General features: G+C 37.2%; 1 protein-coding gene across 3 annotated transcripts in view; it reads left to right on the forward strand.

Annotated features, from left to right (window-relative positions):
* Positions 1-16,645, forward strand: part of lace (serine palmitoyltransferase long chain base subunit) — a 79,898-nt gene that overhangs the window by 37,176 nt on the left and 26,077 nt on the right. For all 3 annotated transcript variants that reach the window (XM_068368997.1, XM_068368996.1, XM_068368999.1), the window contains 5 exons: positions 11,874-12,028; positions 13,818-13,963; positions 14,512-14,714; positions 15,546-15,725; positions 16,455-16,616. In XM_068368997.1, coding sequence (XP_068225098.1) covers positions 11,874-12,028; positions 13,818-13,963; positions 14,512-14,714; positions 15,546-15,725; positions 16,455-16,616 — 846 coding nt within the window. The remainder of the gene's footprint in view (positions 1-11,873; positions 12,029-13,817; positions 13,964-14,511; positions 14,715-15,545; positions 15,726-16,454; positions 16,617-16,645) is intronic.

Consider the following 16,645-nt stretch of genomic DNA (forward strand, 5'->3'; position numbering starts at 1 on the left):
CACTCAGGAAGCCAATATCTCGAGCAATAAGCTCCCGATTTCTTAGTGTGGTTCCAGCTTTAGTTTTACAGGGAGCATTGCCAACAGCCGTCTCCTTTGCTTCCCATAAAGTGTCCGTAAAATGTCCGAAATATTGTCTTAATACTTCAGAGCTCTCTCTCTCTCTCTCTCTCTCTAGTGTTGTGGCATAGATAGACATCTTCCGGCGTTGCAAGAAGCTCCACAAATGGAGTTTTTTTGGCTGCTCGTTTTTTTTTTTTTTCTTTCTTTTCCGTCGTCAGTCTTTTAATACCTGCTTGGTAATCAAGCTGGTCTTGCAGAGGGAAGAAATGTCCTACCCTGTTCCTACCTTTTCCTTGCACCGCTATCCAGAGGTCTTTGGCCTCATCTTTGTTTGTTTCCATGCATATCAAGCACTGGGAAGCCCTCTTATCACTTCTAGTGTTCTTTCCCTATCAAGTCTTATAATACAGCTTATGTAATGCAGTCCTTTTTTCTACACTTATTGACGTGGCAACGTAGGATTTTGAGATTTCTTTTGCTCATTGAATTTCAAACTTCTCTTCATTCCACTTCATCTTTTAAATGTTGGAAAAAACTTTCTTCGCTTCATTTGATATGGTTACATAGTCAATGGATGTTCTTACATACTGTACGTGTAGTTTTCTCGGCATACTGAACATACGGTGGTATTTTTCACATTTCTTCGTACATCTGAGAAGACTGAATACAGTATGCCATCCTTATCGTGAAGGTGTTAAACTCAAATTATGAATTAACCTCCTATTAAGAGACAGTTCCTGCTTAGCTGAAATTTCTGCTTTTGCTGCTTTGTATGGCAGAGACAATTGTTAGGATGAATTAAGTGTTTATTAATACTTGTATTGTTCTCTTCACCACAAGGCTTCAGTGCATTCTAGCTTTGATTTTCAACTATTCCGTCTGGCTTCTATTCAGCTTTTTCTAGCCCCTCTTTTCATCCCCTGTTCAAGAATAAAGTCACTCAGCCCTATCTACTAAGTGTAGAATCTATGTCATTGAAGTCTGTTGTGTGTAACTGCTTTGTAAGCGAACATAAAAGGTTAGCTATTGTTTGTAGTCGGTTTGCATCCAAAGATTAGATATCGAACGACCTGTGATGCTACTTGGACAGAAAGCCGCTTATTTGCAAAAGTAGAGGAGCATTTAACCATAACAATTGATGGTGCTTGGACACCTGAGAGTCGATCATTCACAACGATTAATGGATTGAATACGAATAAATGTTATTGAAATGCTACATTTCCGTAGCTCCGTCAATCATATTCATAATCCGAACAGTTGTTTGCTCGGGTTATGTGAAGCAGACGTTGATTGATGGATGAAATTTGCTGTTGTCATGCTTTACAACTTATCTTCAATTGTGAACTAAAGCTTCAAGTCGGGAACTTTGGAGGCCACGATGAATGCTAGATGATATTGACGATGTGTGAAAACCCGTTTTTAATATATAAAAACTTGATTTGAAATGACAAAGAGTGTAGCTGTGAAACATTGGTATTTTATTTTGCTAAGAGTGTTCTACTAATCTTCATCACTGGGTACTTTCTTATCGTTTCTTATCATATAAGCAAGGGACGACTTTTGGCTTATATTTCTGCTGTCAGGTCCTCCTTCCCCAGACCTTCTTGGTCTTCGTAAAGTCTGGGATGGTTATTTAGATTAGGGTAGGCTCACTGTGGGACTTCCACAGATAAACATTTAAGCCTTGTTCACACAGGGTGGTCTCCATCGTGTAGTTTAACGCGCTATCGCAAATTCTGTTGGTAATGGAATCGTCCATACATAACATCAACATTTTTAGCGAACGATTCCGTAAACAATAATTGAATTTACGACAGCGTATCAAACCACCCTATGTGAACAAGGCCTATCAAACCTTTTTATATAATAAAATTGCGCAAGAAATAATGAGGTTATGATAAAGAAGTAATGTGGGATTGCCTGAGGAGTTTGAAAATTATTTTCAAGGCACGGTTACGATAGATGTGGGAAGGTTGTAATCAATTGCATAGTGCTCAGGGCACTTTTCACAACACACTTTTGGAAAGAAATAATGCACTGCCTAGTAGCAATTGCACATAGCATGCCGCTTCACTCTTGCACTCTCTGATTGGATCCATTGCTATGCTCAGCGCAGCGAGAAGTGGATGATAGGGTAGGGTACCTGGGTTTAAATGAATTCCCCACTGTTGCCACATCTTTCTCAAATCCTGCTCCACCGCCTTACCCTCTGTCTTCCTGCTCTCTCTTTTCTATATAAATTAGTGTGTTTCCTATATTGTATCCAAAACTACAATATTCTGACTTTTGTTCCACACCACCATTGAGGTAAAATTAATGGCATGTTTTCTGTGTATAGGTTTTCCCCCATCGTAAATGTGACATATACCAAGTAAAGGGTGTTGCTCCTCCCACGTTCATATGCCAGTCATTGCTACTACACATACTGTGACACGCATACTATAACGATGGACTGTTTCCGTGCTTGAAGGTCGCCATATGGCCTCCTTCATAGCTCAGAGAGTGAGAGAAATAGTTTTGGAAATACTGTACACCAATTTATATTGAAATAGAGGGAGAGAAAGAAACAGACAGAGAGTAAGGAAGATGGGTTGTAGAGTGGACCATTGATATGTTGAGAAGTCGCCAGAGTGGGGGAGTCCACTCAAACACTCAAAGCCAGGTGCCCCAACTTATCGTCCAATATCTCTGCAGTGAATATAGTTGTTTCACCCAGGTGGTGAGAGAGCTGTAGCTCAGTTTTGCCTATAACAGACACTTTTATACTGTATATCAGTATCTTATCTTTACTAAAGGTTTTGCTAGAAATGGAATTTTAATATGTCAATGCAGGTGCAACTATATGAGTTTGATTTGGCCAAATTTAGAATATGCTTTCAAAGAATTTGGCCTTTTCTAATTGTATACCTTGTATGTGTACCGATGTTTATAACTTTTCCATGTAATAGTGCGTTCTCCAAGTAATTATCTTCGTACCACGAGTCTTTGGAGTCCACATTTATCCCACTATGAAACTAATTTGCCATCAAGGATGTTATATATTTTTTATATCAAATATGTTACATTTTTTAGTCTATGACCATCTAGTGTTGTGTTGTCTCACAATTTTCTGTGTATCTGTATTGACTGCGTTTGCGATCATGTCCTCTGGATTTTTGCTCTACTGTACTTTTCTGTTTGTGAACCTTTGAGGATTTTACATTAGGTATCCCAACAGTATAGGGGTTGTGGTCTATGTCCTACTGTTAATTTTTCATTGTGTTGTTCGGTGACTTCAGTTAGAGCTTTTTCACCGCCTCTTCTGACTTTATTTAGAGCTTTTTCACTGTCTTCTGAATTCATTTAGAACTTCTTCACTGTCTCTTCTGACGTTATTTAGAGCTTTTTACAATGTCTCTACTGACTTCATTTAGAGCTTTTTCACTGTCTTCTAACTTTATTTAGAGCTTTTTCACTGTCTTCTAACTTTATTTAGAGCTTTTTCACTGTCTTCTAACTTTATTTAGAGCTTTTTTACAGTCTTCTAACTTTATTTAGAGCTTTTTCACTGTCTTCTAACTTTATTTAGAGCTTTTTCACTGTCTTCTAACTTTATTTAGAGCTTTTTCACTGTCTTCTAACTTTATTTAGAGCTTTTTCACTGTCTTCTAACTTTATTTAGAGCTTTTTCACTGTCTTCTAACTTTATTTAGAGCTTTTTTACAGTCTTCTAACTTTATTTAGAGCTTTTTCACTGTCTTCTAACTTTATTTAGAGCTTTTTCACTGTCTTCTAACTTTATTTAGAGCTTTTTCACTGTCTTCTAACTTTATTTAGAGCTTTTTCACTGTCTTCTAACTTTATTTAGAGCTTTTTCACTGTCTTCTAACTTTATTTAGAGCTTTTTACAATGTCTCTTCTGACTTCATTTAGAGCTTTTTCACTGTCTTCTAACTTTATTTAGAGCTTTTTCACTGTTCTGAATTCTTTTAGAGCTTTTTTCACACTTTGACTTCATGTAGAGATTTTTCACCATCCCTTCAGACTTCATTTAGAGCTTTTTATCGTCTCTGAATTCATTTTGAATGTTGCGTTACACGGAATATCTTCATCAAAAGGGAGCAACTACTATGATTTTTGGAGATGTACAATATACTGTACTCATTGAGTAGAACATGCACTTGTATAACGTCTCCAGTTACCAATTTAGATATCACAAGAAATCCTGTTGGTTAAAAACGGGTATATCCCATATGTATTCATGCATACTTATTGCGTACCTCTCTCCATTCTATCAATATAGGAAGAATTGGAACGGTTTGCAACCACAGGGATATCAATGGGAAAATCCCATCCTATGGTACTAGATGAGTTGGAAGATCCAGGCCTACATGGCGGAGGACTATGAAGCGCGAAGTAGATGATGATGAATGGAGAAGTATTGAAGTAAAAGCTCAAGATAGAGATGACTTAGGAAATCTTACCGAGGCCCTTTGTGTCAATAGGCGTAGGAGATGATGTTGGTGCTCAAATCCAATATTACATCTGTATGTTGGCAAAGTCTAACATTTCTTAATAATTAACATGATCGTGATCGTCTTATTTCAGTATTGGGACATGGTCTTCAGCCCCGAATTTAATCCTTTTGAGTTTGCGAGTTTCTGGTGGATGCTTTTGATTCAAATTGTGTTTGGAGATGGGTACTATTTTGTTTTCCGGTTGCAATTTCCTTTTTCGAAACTTCTGACGGTTGCTGGTTGCTTTCATTTCTGACTTTTTAACTCTTCTTCCAAGTACCATATGAACTGATTTTGTCGTCTTAGTTGAATTTCTTTTCCTCAAACAGTGGTTGAAGTCTTTGAGAACCTAGCACCAGTTTCTATTCCCATACAAGACACATATCTAGGTTGATAGTTTCTGTTAGAAAAAGCCACTTTTCTTTCTCAGTATCATTGTTATATGCTTCTCCTCCTTCATCCTCCTTCTTCCTCCACCAAGTTTCTTGTACAAGAAAACTGCACATCAAAATCGTGTTCTATTTTAATTATTACCGCTGTGCCTAAACAGTAAGAATTCTCCGCCAGTTCATCACATCACCTTTTGGTGTTCCTGATGTCCTGAGATCTTTGTAGAGCAAGAAGGAATTCTGATACCATTGAGTGATGCTCAATATTATTTTGTTTACGCAAAAGAAAACAAAAAAAAAACATTGAAAACCTATGTTTATTGTAGGAAAAATGTTCTCTAATATATTCTTATTTTGACAAATGTAATTGATGTTTTCCGAAGGCAGTGTCAAGCGAGCATGTTTTTATTAGCACCTTGTAATATCTTGCAACCAAATTTTTACAAGTAGCAGCCCAAAAGAGATTAATCTAACTGTTGGATACTTGTAGATTTTGGTAACAAGAAAAAACAAGATGCTAGAGATCTTGCTTGTCGACACTGCCTTCGACCCGAGTGTCGTGTCCAAGATGTGTCGCATGTCATGAAGATACTGTATACAGGTGTTGTACCGTTTTCAAGTGTGGTGTACTGTACAATTATTTGTATTGAGTTTATTTCATTCATGTACTGTGCAGTTTTTACATGTGTCATTCATATGTAGTTTTTTTTTATCAAATTGTCATTTTATTTTTATTATGATGGAATGTTTTGTTAATCTAATCATGCCATTGTATTTCATCTACCGTGTTCTCTCCGATACATTAGGAAGCTTCATTCTATGCTATATTGTTTCCCCCCTGGTTTAGGGGCTTAGTGCCGTCTGTGTATTTTCTATAAATTTATGCATGCAGGATTTTTATCGATGTTGCATTAATTGTCTCTTTATCAACAATTTTTTGGTAGTATAGTTGAGCTAAGATTAAAATACCTTTATTTGCACCAATTGTTATTGCAGAACAAGAATTTGCGGTGTTCTTGAAACTGAATATACAGAACAAGTCTACTATTTATTTTGAAGGACAGGAAGTTAAATGAATCCTGTATCGGAAAACTCTCTAAGTGTAGCTGACGTGTTGATGGCAAATATCAAATATTCTCAATTGCCGTCAGATTACTTTGTGCATTAAATTTTCAGGGGATTATCATGAAAGAAGGTTTAATAGATTTATTTTTAGTATAATAGTAAAAGTTATAATAAAAAAATTCCAAAATCATTTAAATTTGGTAGCGACATTTTTTGTTATGTTTATAGTATAAACAATATCATTAGTAGTTAGACAGTAATATCAACTGTAGAGTAATTATAGAAGTCTTTGGAAAGTACGTCCTCTCATTTGAGAGTTGCAGCTACGGGAAAGAAATTTCTCTTAAAGGTTTAAAGGTCGCTCATGAATGGCAGAGGCAAGGGACAGTGACATTGCTGCCCTAGAGACTGAACATATATACATTTGATCAATGCCTAAGCTAGGACCAAGGAAGGCCAGACATTGGCTGCTAATGATTTAGCAGATAGACCTATAGGCTCCCTAAACCATCCAACATTAGTTCACAAGGATGGTGAGGTTGCAGCGACCAAAGAAACTAACGAGTTTGAGTGGGACTTGAACAGTCTAGCGTTCACCAGTCAGGGACATTACCACATCATCCACCATAACCTGTTTATATGTAATTGATGCACCAAAATGAACTCTGTGCTTCAGTCGAGTCCTGCGATGGTCACAGGGAAGCATTGTTATCGTAAAACGATGGTCTAAGATTAGGTCTCCCCTCGGTACAAATGAATGTACATAACCAGAAAGTTTAATACTGTACGTGAACCGTTTCTGACGAGGTATCGTATCGTTGCGGAAGGCTGTTTGCGTGTCTTTTACAGCATTTGAATTAGGCATTCAGTTTTTATTGACTCCAACTTTGTATGTAAATCTTTGATCTGTGGTTCTTCGAGTCTTGAGTATTTAAGTCTTTGATCTACGGTTCTTCGAGTCTTGAAGGCCAGCTTGTTAACTCCTTACCTGTTGAATATGGTACTTTCAACTCTTCAGAGTTATTGGTTTCATAATTCTTGTGGCTTCTTATTTCAAGTCGATCAGAAACACTACTCCAACCAATGTGATTATAGTTTAACTAAGGATTTACTTGTGATGTTTACGTAGATTGGTTATCCTCATAGTTTTCGTACGCCAATGTCATCAGAATGGTTTGATATCAAAGTGTCCCTCTGGAATGAATACTTTTATATCCCTGTTTTGTCCTGTAGGGGTTCAACTACAATATTCCTTGCAAGGTTCATAGTAGACAGCGTCATTTCTTTAGTTTTCGTACGCCAACGTTGTCAGAAGGGTTTGATATAAAAGTGTCCCTCTGGAATGAATATTTTTATATCCCTATTTTTGTCCTGTAGGGGTTCAACTACAATATTCCTTGCGAGGTTCATAGTAGACAGCATCATTTCTTTAGTTTTCGTACGCCAACATCGTCAGAATGGTTTGATATAAAAGTGTCCCTCTGGAATGAATATTTTTATATCCCTTTTTTGTCCTGTAGGGGTTCAACTACAATATTCCTTGCGAGGTTCATAGTAGACTGCGTCATTTCTTTTGCATCATTCTCCAACCGCATTGTCTTTTGCCACTAGCCTGGTTTTGTTAACGCCCTTCAGTTGTACGGGGAGGAGGGGCACACATGATGAGGAAAAGTGTCGCGGGTGTGCATGGAGTAATCGTAAGAAGAGAACTATTCTTAGAGTTTCCATTCTTATATGGTACTCCAGTCTTACGAGTAGTGGTCTTGTGTCCTAATAATGTCCATAATAATTAAAGAAAGTAATGTAGTTGTATATTAAAACTTACCAGTATGGACCCCTTCATTGGAAATCATCTTGGGCATGAGTTAAGAGATCTCACGGCCAAGTAGACAAAGCAGACAAAAACCAAGGAAGCTGTTCATGTAAATAAAAGCAGAAAGAGGAAAGTAATGATCCTAGTTACAGAGAGGCAATTCTTTCAATTACCGTACTGCCTCTCTAGAGGAGAGCGTTAGTTTGTTTCTCTTTACTAAGAGGGCCATTCCAATTTGCCGTTTTGGTATGCTTGCATAGTCAACATACTGTACCATTAAGTAGTGAGGATCTTACTTGAAGCCTCCCCTTGCACTAGGTTTACCCATCTTAACCAGGCAACTACGCACAAAAAGAAAGAAAATTGTACGGTACACGAATGCATTTAATTCTTGTTCATGTCAGTGTCTTTTCATTTTCACCAATAACACCCAATCATTTTGATTTCAAGGTACGTAAATGCAGATGGAAAAGGCAGCATCGGCAATATTGTGATAAGGAAGAATGAACACCACCTTGAAATATAGGTGAGTGAAGACTTGAAGCCTGTGAGGTTGAAGCATTGTCAGTTTAGTGGACTATCCCCCAAGCCGCATTCTTAATAAGTTGGTAATGCATCGTGGCGAGATTCTTCTCGATATTGTAATGAGAGCCCTCTGCCCCCCCAAACCTGGTTTGCCTTTTAGGTAGAGCATGCTCGGCCGGGTCGCCCGGTCGTACGCGTAGTTGTGTTTTGATTGTTTTGGCTGGCTGCATTGTAGCGTTGTTGTTTAGTAGACCGAACCTCTTAGAAGTCCTCCTTCAGTATCCACTTGTTTTATTTTTTATTCTTTTAGTAGACCTCCACGCAGAGTTGCGCAGTCCTTTTAAGAGAGTCGTGCGGTGCCCCCTGGCTTGTTAGCTTATTGCTCTTTCTCTCCTTTAACGTTATACGGTAGATTTTGGATCAGAAGGATGCTTTTCTCTTTTCAATTTGGAAGACTTTACATTACCAGTTACACGTATAATGATTTTGTATTTCAGTATGTCAAAACCAGTGCTGATGATATTCTCCCACATTTTAAACTTAGATCGGACCTTTTCATCTAGTGTGCCAATTGGAAATCACTTTCCCCTTGGTTGAATTTGGCTGCTAAGTTATGAATTTTCTGTGAATTGTACGGTATATTGGCAGTATTTCGTAGTTATTTTTACCCATATTCTTAGTCACAGCAATGCCTGTAAAGTTTTCATCTCATACAAAATAGCTGTAGTAGATTGTATTATAACTACAAATCATGAAGAATGCATACGTGAAACAAGGGGTGATTCAAGGCTACTAGGTATTACAAGTGGTCAGAATCGTGGAGAATGTTTCCTTCAAGATTACCTAGATAAGATAGTTAAGCTTTTGAAAGGGATACAATGTTCTCGGCATGGAGGGTAATATTGTTTCTCTTTTATTGAGGTACGTAACGCTTCTTGAATAAGTTTTTTAAACCAATTAGATATAACAATTCATTCAGATACTCTGTTAAAAGCCTCTAGATTAGATGACAAGAATAGGCATTTAACGGTGAGACGTAATTTACAAGTTGTAGAATGGCGTGTTGATCAGTGTCTGCAGAGCTATAGAGTAGATTTCAGTGAGACTTACTCGCAGAATTTAAAAGTCTACTGAAGTATATCAAGGGATGGCACTGAAAGAACAAAGTTTTAAATATGAAATCTATTAAACTTGCAATAAGTATGAAAATGGTGGACAGGGAAGGGTAGGAGGGTTGTGACTTCTAAGCCAGTCTCTATTGTGCCTTTGCCTATATATCATTAATGCAAAGGAGGAGGAATTTCTGGTCTTTTGTGTTGACCGCCATCACAGCCCATGGCTCTGTCCTTTAATTCATGGCTCCATCTTTTTATGAGCCACTGACATTACCGTCTTTAAAATTACTTGAAAGACTACTTTCTTGTGAGGAATATAATTTACTTGAAAGACTACTGTCTTGTGAGGAATATAATTTACTTGACAGACTACCATCTTGTGAGGAATATACGATTTCTTTTCCTGCTGAGAAATCCGTTGCCTCCATCGCCTTCTCGTATGAGGATTATACGATTTCCTTTCCTGCTGAGAAATTCGTTACCTTTATCGCCTTCTCGTATGAGGATGGTAATCTGTTTCTTCATACTTCTAACATCGTCATCTTTTAATATTACAAATTTTAAAAATGTAGAGTCCCTTTGCAAATCTATAACCGACTTGGAAGTGAAATGAAAATGTCCTCCCCCTTCTCATCTTTGTTTATTATTTGGTTGTACTGTATGGTAATGTGCAGACTGCATACTCTTTCGAGTATCATTGTTGTGCTGGGGAAACTCGAGTATCATTGAATGAACCTTGACATGTACATGGGGTAAGAATGTGCTATTGGAAAGATCATTTATGATTACAAGCTATTTGAGGCAAACTTTCATCCAGTAACGGCAGTCGCTCAGTCACTCCCGACATCTTAATCGAGGAGGCACCCTTTTTCACCCGCTCGAAGAGGTACCTTTTCAACCGGCAAGCGAACGCTTGGAGACTGCCGAACCCTATCGACAGGGAGCGAGCTATGGAAGCTAAGGCCCATCTCAAACAACTGCAGCTTTTATATTTGCCTGTCAGCGTAGCCAGTGATTCATCGCAAAGTCTTCTCAGCTCCCCTGTTGCATTGTTCCATGTTCTTTCTCTAGCTTTTAATTTCATTACACAATTATAGACACTGATTAAACTATTGTATAAATAACAATTAAGGAGAGGTATAACATGTTAATAAAAGGTGTACAGTAGTAAATTAAACTCGCTAGTTTGGATAATAAAAGGTGTACAGTAATATATTAAACTCACTGGTTTTGGTAAAAATCTTGACTATAAAGATTATAACAAATCATATTAATCATAATTTAGCGTATGAACAGGTCCATGCTAGTCGAGAAATGTCGATCAGTAGCCCAGTTAAGCCGTCTGCTAGTAAACAGAAGACCAACACAAGGCTGTGTAAAGCACAATGGTTCATTGAACAGTGAACTTTGAAAACTTGGAGAATTTGAAAACGTATGAAATGTGTATCTCTTGCTAATATGAAAGATGAATTTAGAATTTTATTGCAATGATATAATGTCAGATTTTGTATTAACGAGGCTTACACGCTTCGTTTATGGCAATTAGAACTAGTTCTTTCACCGTGATGTTTCCTCACCTGTAATAACGAGAATCCAGAGCACCAAAACGTTTAGAGAAGTCATCGCCAAATTATCTCTTAGGAACGCCATGTTGAAAATGCAACTAATAACCATTGTTGTTTCATAAGGTATGATTAAACTTTTAGAAATGCATAAACTGTATTTTGAAAAGCTTCGTACAATTTTACCGTTGAATACAGAATCAACACACACTAATATATTTGCCTTCTGTACATGAGGTCTCCATGAAGTTTTAAATTCACGGTTGCGGTTTCTCATCGTCCCGTGTCATGTCTTGTAATTAATTTTTGTCGTAGGATTATAGGACAGTTTATTTCTTGGTTACTTGCATGGTGAAAGGTATTTTAATTGTTTTAACAACTAACAGGACTAATATGACCTGACATTTTGGTGTTTTTAGTTTTAATATTTTGACAAATGATTAGATCCAGTTAGACCACGGCTAACAACTCCCGTTGTAGAATGTATAACGGCAAAAGGTCCAGAAACTTGGATGATGTGATTGTAGTACTTGTGTAAGGAACTGAGGTAAGGAGCTGTTTAAAATTTTATTTTCCTATAAATTATTCCGCAGTTTTCTACTTGTTAATTTTTGTTCCGTTACCAACTGATTTTTCACTTTCTACTAAAATGTGTTGAGAGTTTCATAGGACAAATAAATCATGATTTTAATATGCATGAGCTTTGCTTGGGGTCTTATAATATTGTTTTTATTTGTTTTAATTGGCTCTATGATTGATTTGGCCTAAGCGCTATAGACGTACACTTCTGTACTCTGTAGATACAGAATAGTATGTCACGTACTTGTATGATTTTTTCCCTCCAGGGATATGTACCCCTGTACATCGGATTTGAGAGCTTCTACACGCGCAACGTTTACCGACGCATACAGGATTGCTGGAACAGGGCCATATGTAGTGTGCCCGGAGCCTACATAGACCTGTTGGAGCGGTATTCTCCCGACTACGGGTGGACTATGAAGTGAGCAGGATAGTATTTCAATGTATAAACTTACTCCTTTTTTATTCATGTCTTCATATCTTTGAATAAACAGTGTTATTAACCCTTTTACCCCCAACGCTACTTGGAACTTTCCAACCCTTAACCCCTAGGCGTTTTCTTTTTCAAGCACATTTTGCAATAAATGTTTTGTAAATTGCTCTAACAGCCTTAATTTTTGTCATAGAGAGGTCAGGTTGGTCTCATTCTTTTGGAAAATGCCTGAAGTTTCTCATAAAGTTATCAAAAATACGCAAAAAGAAATGTAAATAGCAGTTTTTTGCAAGGACCTACCAGTACGTCCATGGGAGTAAAGGGATGAGTTTGTGAAACGTACCAGTATGTCCATTGGGGTAAAAGAGTTAACATATAAACTTACTCTTTTTCATGTCTTTATATCTTTGTATAAACAGTATTATTAATAAGCAGTTTAATGGGGAGTTACATTTCTATACTGATTAAAATTATATGGATGATTTGATATCAGAGAAATGAAAAGGTTGAATTGGAGGCAGTCAAAGGTTAGTTCCATCGTTGAGCATGAAGGGAAGCATTGTACTCATCATTAAAGAATCTTCTTTATGGCTCTTACCCTTATTATTATTATTTTTATTATTATTAGCTAAGCTAGAACCTTAGTTGGAAAATCAGGATGCTGTAAGCCCAAGGGCTCCCAACAGGGAAAATTAGCCCAGTAAGGAAAGGAAATAAGATGAACTACATGAGAAGTAATGAATAATTAAAATGAAATATTTTAAAAACAGAAATGACATTAAAACAGATCTTTCATATATAAACTATAAAAAGTCTTATGTCAGCCTGTTCAATATAAAACATTTGCTGCAAGTTTGAACTTTTGAAGTTCTACCGATTCGAGTACCCATGTTTTTAGCATTCGACTTCACCCCTGTCCCTCTTCCTCTTTTCCATCTGCCTGTCTAACTTCTAACTTATGCTTCATGGCGCAGTTAGTGTCTTTTCTGCGGGACGAACTCCACGTCTTTGAATTCTGTAAACTAGGTCAATCACAGCACTAGAAATTGCTCAAATAGATTTGCACCATCCTAAGGAACCTTTTGACAACCTTTATAAATTTTGCTATATCTGGAGAGGTAAGAAGGACATCTAAGATGAGTTAATATAGGGATACCATAGAGTAAAATTTCCAGTAAATTGTCCTGAGCAAGAGGTCTTTGTAGCGAGATGTAATCAAGTGACTTTAGCACCGTTAAGCGAGAGCTTTCAAACCAGTAATGTGAAAATTACCGAAAGCTCAAGTTAGGCTGGGACTAGTTGCGGCCCTTGCTATGGCTGCCTTGCGAAACCGAGTGTAGAAGGACCCTTTTTTTATTATAGTCATCTATTCCATTTTTTTTTAATTTACAGTACTCCATTTTACGAATAGCCGAGCGATGGAGAAAAGTAAGACATCTTGGATTTATACAAAAGGGGACAGGGACCACAATGTCATAGAATTCACGTCACGTTTAACCCTATGAATGGGACACCAGAAGTAAAAACATTTCTTTGATACTTATCACTCATTCTAGATGGAATTCTGCATACAAAATGGGACAGGGACCACAATACCCTAAAATTCATGTCACATTAACCCTATGCCCATGAAGAGGACAGTACAATTAAAATCATTTCTTTGATATTTATCACTCATCCTAGGTTGAATTCTGAAGTCCAACACCACAAAGTTAAAGTTAACTGCTTTTCATTGCAAGATTTGAATTGTTCTAATTCTTCTTTTTTCTTCATACAGGTTAACTGGAAAGGTCATAAAATGTATCAACGTTGGATCGTACAATTATCTAGGCTTCGCCGAGAACGTGGGCCAGTGTCACGACGATTCTGAAAAAGCCTTGAAACAACACGGCATCTCGTCTTGCAGTCCGAGGCTGGAATTGGGTATGTTGGTTTTGTGGGATAGTGTTTTGAGTGGCATTGATGTATAGAATGTCAAGTTGATAATTTTTGTAGATGAACTTTGAAGAGGTCTATGTCCTTTTTGTAAGGAAATGTGAATAGCACATTTTATTCAAGCCTTAAAGAGTGGTTTTTGTGCATAATTTTGTACTGAAAAGCTTCAGAAATATGTATCTTTTAATTAATAATGCTGTTGCTTTATCCCTTTTGATTGAGACTTTAGCTACTCAATTGAAGTCCCCAGCAAAAGATAACAGAAATGCTAGTGAAGAGATTTGATGTATCAAGTATGTATCTATTTTAGAAAGAATTTTTAACAACAAATTTTTAAGAATGGTTCTTTTATGATCATATCTTTGGTTGATGTAAATTAATTCTCTTGAAAGTGCACATCCCTACTGGAATGCCAAAAGAAAACAGGGAAGAACTAAATGTATTTATGCGTACCTGTACAAGCTATTAGGTCACAGTCGGAAGATGAATTAAGAACTATCAAGTGTCTTCATGGAGACGTTTTCTCTTGCTTGCAGGCACAGGGACTTTGCATCGTCAGCTGGAGACCTTAGTCAGCGAATTCCTCGGCGTAGAGGATGCCATCACGTTCGGTATGGGGTACGCAACCAACGTCCTTAATTTGCCGTCGTTACTGGGCCCTGGCTGTCTAGTTTTATCTGACGAGTTTAACCACGCCTCGCTGATTCTCGGCCTTCGCCTCTCCGGGGCCACTGTCAAAGTAAGTGAAGTCGTTATCAACTGTCACGATGTCTGTCTTTAAGTCAGTCCTTATGTTTTTTGGTTAGACAGGAAATTGTCTCCTTTTTTATCATTTACGCTTTCATTTATTACATTTTTCCAAAATTCTCTTGAGTTTTATCAAAGGTTTTTGTCCTGTTACTTCCATATTTAATGTTCTGATAATTTCCTCATCTTGTCTCGCCACCAAACTATTTCAATCTTGAATTCTGAAACCTTAAAATACAATCCTCCTACCCTTTGGCCATCTTAAATCTTTGCTGTCTCTACTAATGGGACATTTTTTTTTTTATTCACGCTCAGTCGTGCAATCTATCTATTTCATCTGTTCTGCTCTTGGTGTTAAAGTAAGTACTGCACAAAAGTATGTGCATTGGTGTTGCTTAATGTCTTATTTAGTACAGAATGTCCTAAACTTATTAACTTGATAGGTTCCAAGAATCTGTTTCTAAGTTGAATTGTTTATTTGTTAAATTTTGGCCTAGGGTAGGCCTAACCTGACTTCTATGCTTACAATTTCCAGCTACATAAGTCAACAAATATTCCCATTTCATATTAAATAAACATCAGGTTATTGCAAATGTCATTTTGCTCATCGTATTAAAATGACATAGCATTGTTTTGTTACAGTATTTCTTTATCTTATTACTGTATATGAACTTTTGATACAATATCAAGTTTATGATTCAGTTGAATTTGTGTTTGTATTTTGGAATGTACAAGTTGAGGACCTGTATTGTATATACTTTGATACAGTTTCAGGAGAGTCGTACATTGTATTTTAAGTTCTGATACCAACATATTCTTCCAGGTATTCCGTCACAACGACAGCGAAGATTTGGAGAGAAAACTACGGGAGGCAATCATACTCGGCCATCCGCGAACGCGACGCCCTTGGAAGAAAGCCATGATTGTCGTCGAGGGGATCTATTCCATGGAGGGGACGATATGTGACTTGCCTAACTTCATCAGGATCAAGAAAAAGTACAAGGTGATCAATCTAATCCGAAGAAGTGTTCAAGTTTCATTCTGCCTCATTTCGAGTATTGTTCTCCTGTCTGGTCTTCATCTGCCGAGTCTCAATTCATTGGAAAGGAACAGTCTATTAAATTTTCTATTCTTATTCCTGATCTAGATATTAATCTCCGGCATTGTCGTTCAGTTAGTTGCTTATGCATGGTGTATAAGAATTTTCATAATTATGTTCATCCTTTGCATTCAGATTTTCCCAGAGAGTACCATCCTGTTTGTGATACTATGCAGTAAATTCTAATAGTCAGGCCTTTTCCATCATAAGGCTCATTGCCACACAGTATTCTAGAAGATTTATTCCAGCTGTCACCAGGTTGTGGAATGATTTTACTAATCAAGCAGTTGAATTGGTGGAACTTCAAAAGTTCAACTTGTCTCTCTTTATAGTTTATTTATGACAGATTATTTTAATGATGTTATGTAAGATATATCATTTTAATTGTTCATTACTTCTCCTGTATGTTATTTATTTCCTTATCTCCTTTCCTTACTGGGCTATTTTTCCTTGTTAGAGCCCTTGGGCTTATAGCATCCTGCATTTCTAATTAGGGTTGTAGTTTAGCTAGTAATAGTAATGTCCCTTTCATAGGAAGAAAGTGTCACACTTATCTATAAATAATAAGTCACTGCTGATAATATTATTGCTGTATCCTCATTTTTAATATTGAATTCCTCCTTCAAACGCCAGACCTACCTCTACGTCGACGAAGCACACAGCATAGGTGCCTTGGGACCCAACGGAGGGGGCGTCGTCGATTACTACGGCGTCGACCCCAAAGAAGTTGACATTCAAATGGGAACGTTTACCAAGAGTTTTGGAGCTGCTGGTGGATATATCGCTGGATCTAAAGTATGTTTTTTATTCTTCTCTATTGAGTT

This window comes from Palaemon carinicauda, unplaced genomic scaffold (assembly GCF_036898095.1).
Source record: "Palaemon carinicauda isolate YSFRI2023 unplaced genomic scaffold, ASM3689809v2 scaffold34, whole genome shotgun sequence".
Classification (NCBI taxonomy): domain Eukaryota; kingdom Metazoa; phylum Arthropoda; class Malacostraca; order Decapoda; family Palaemonidae; genus Palaemon; species Palaemon carinicauda.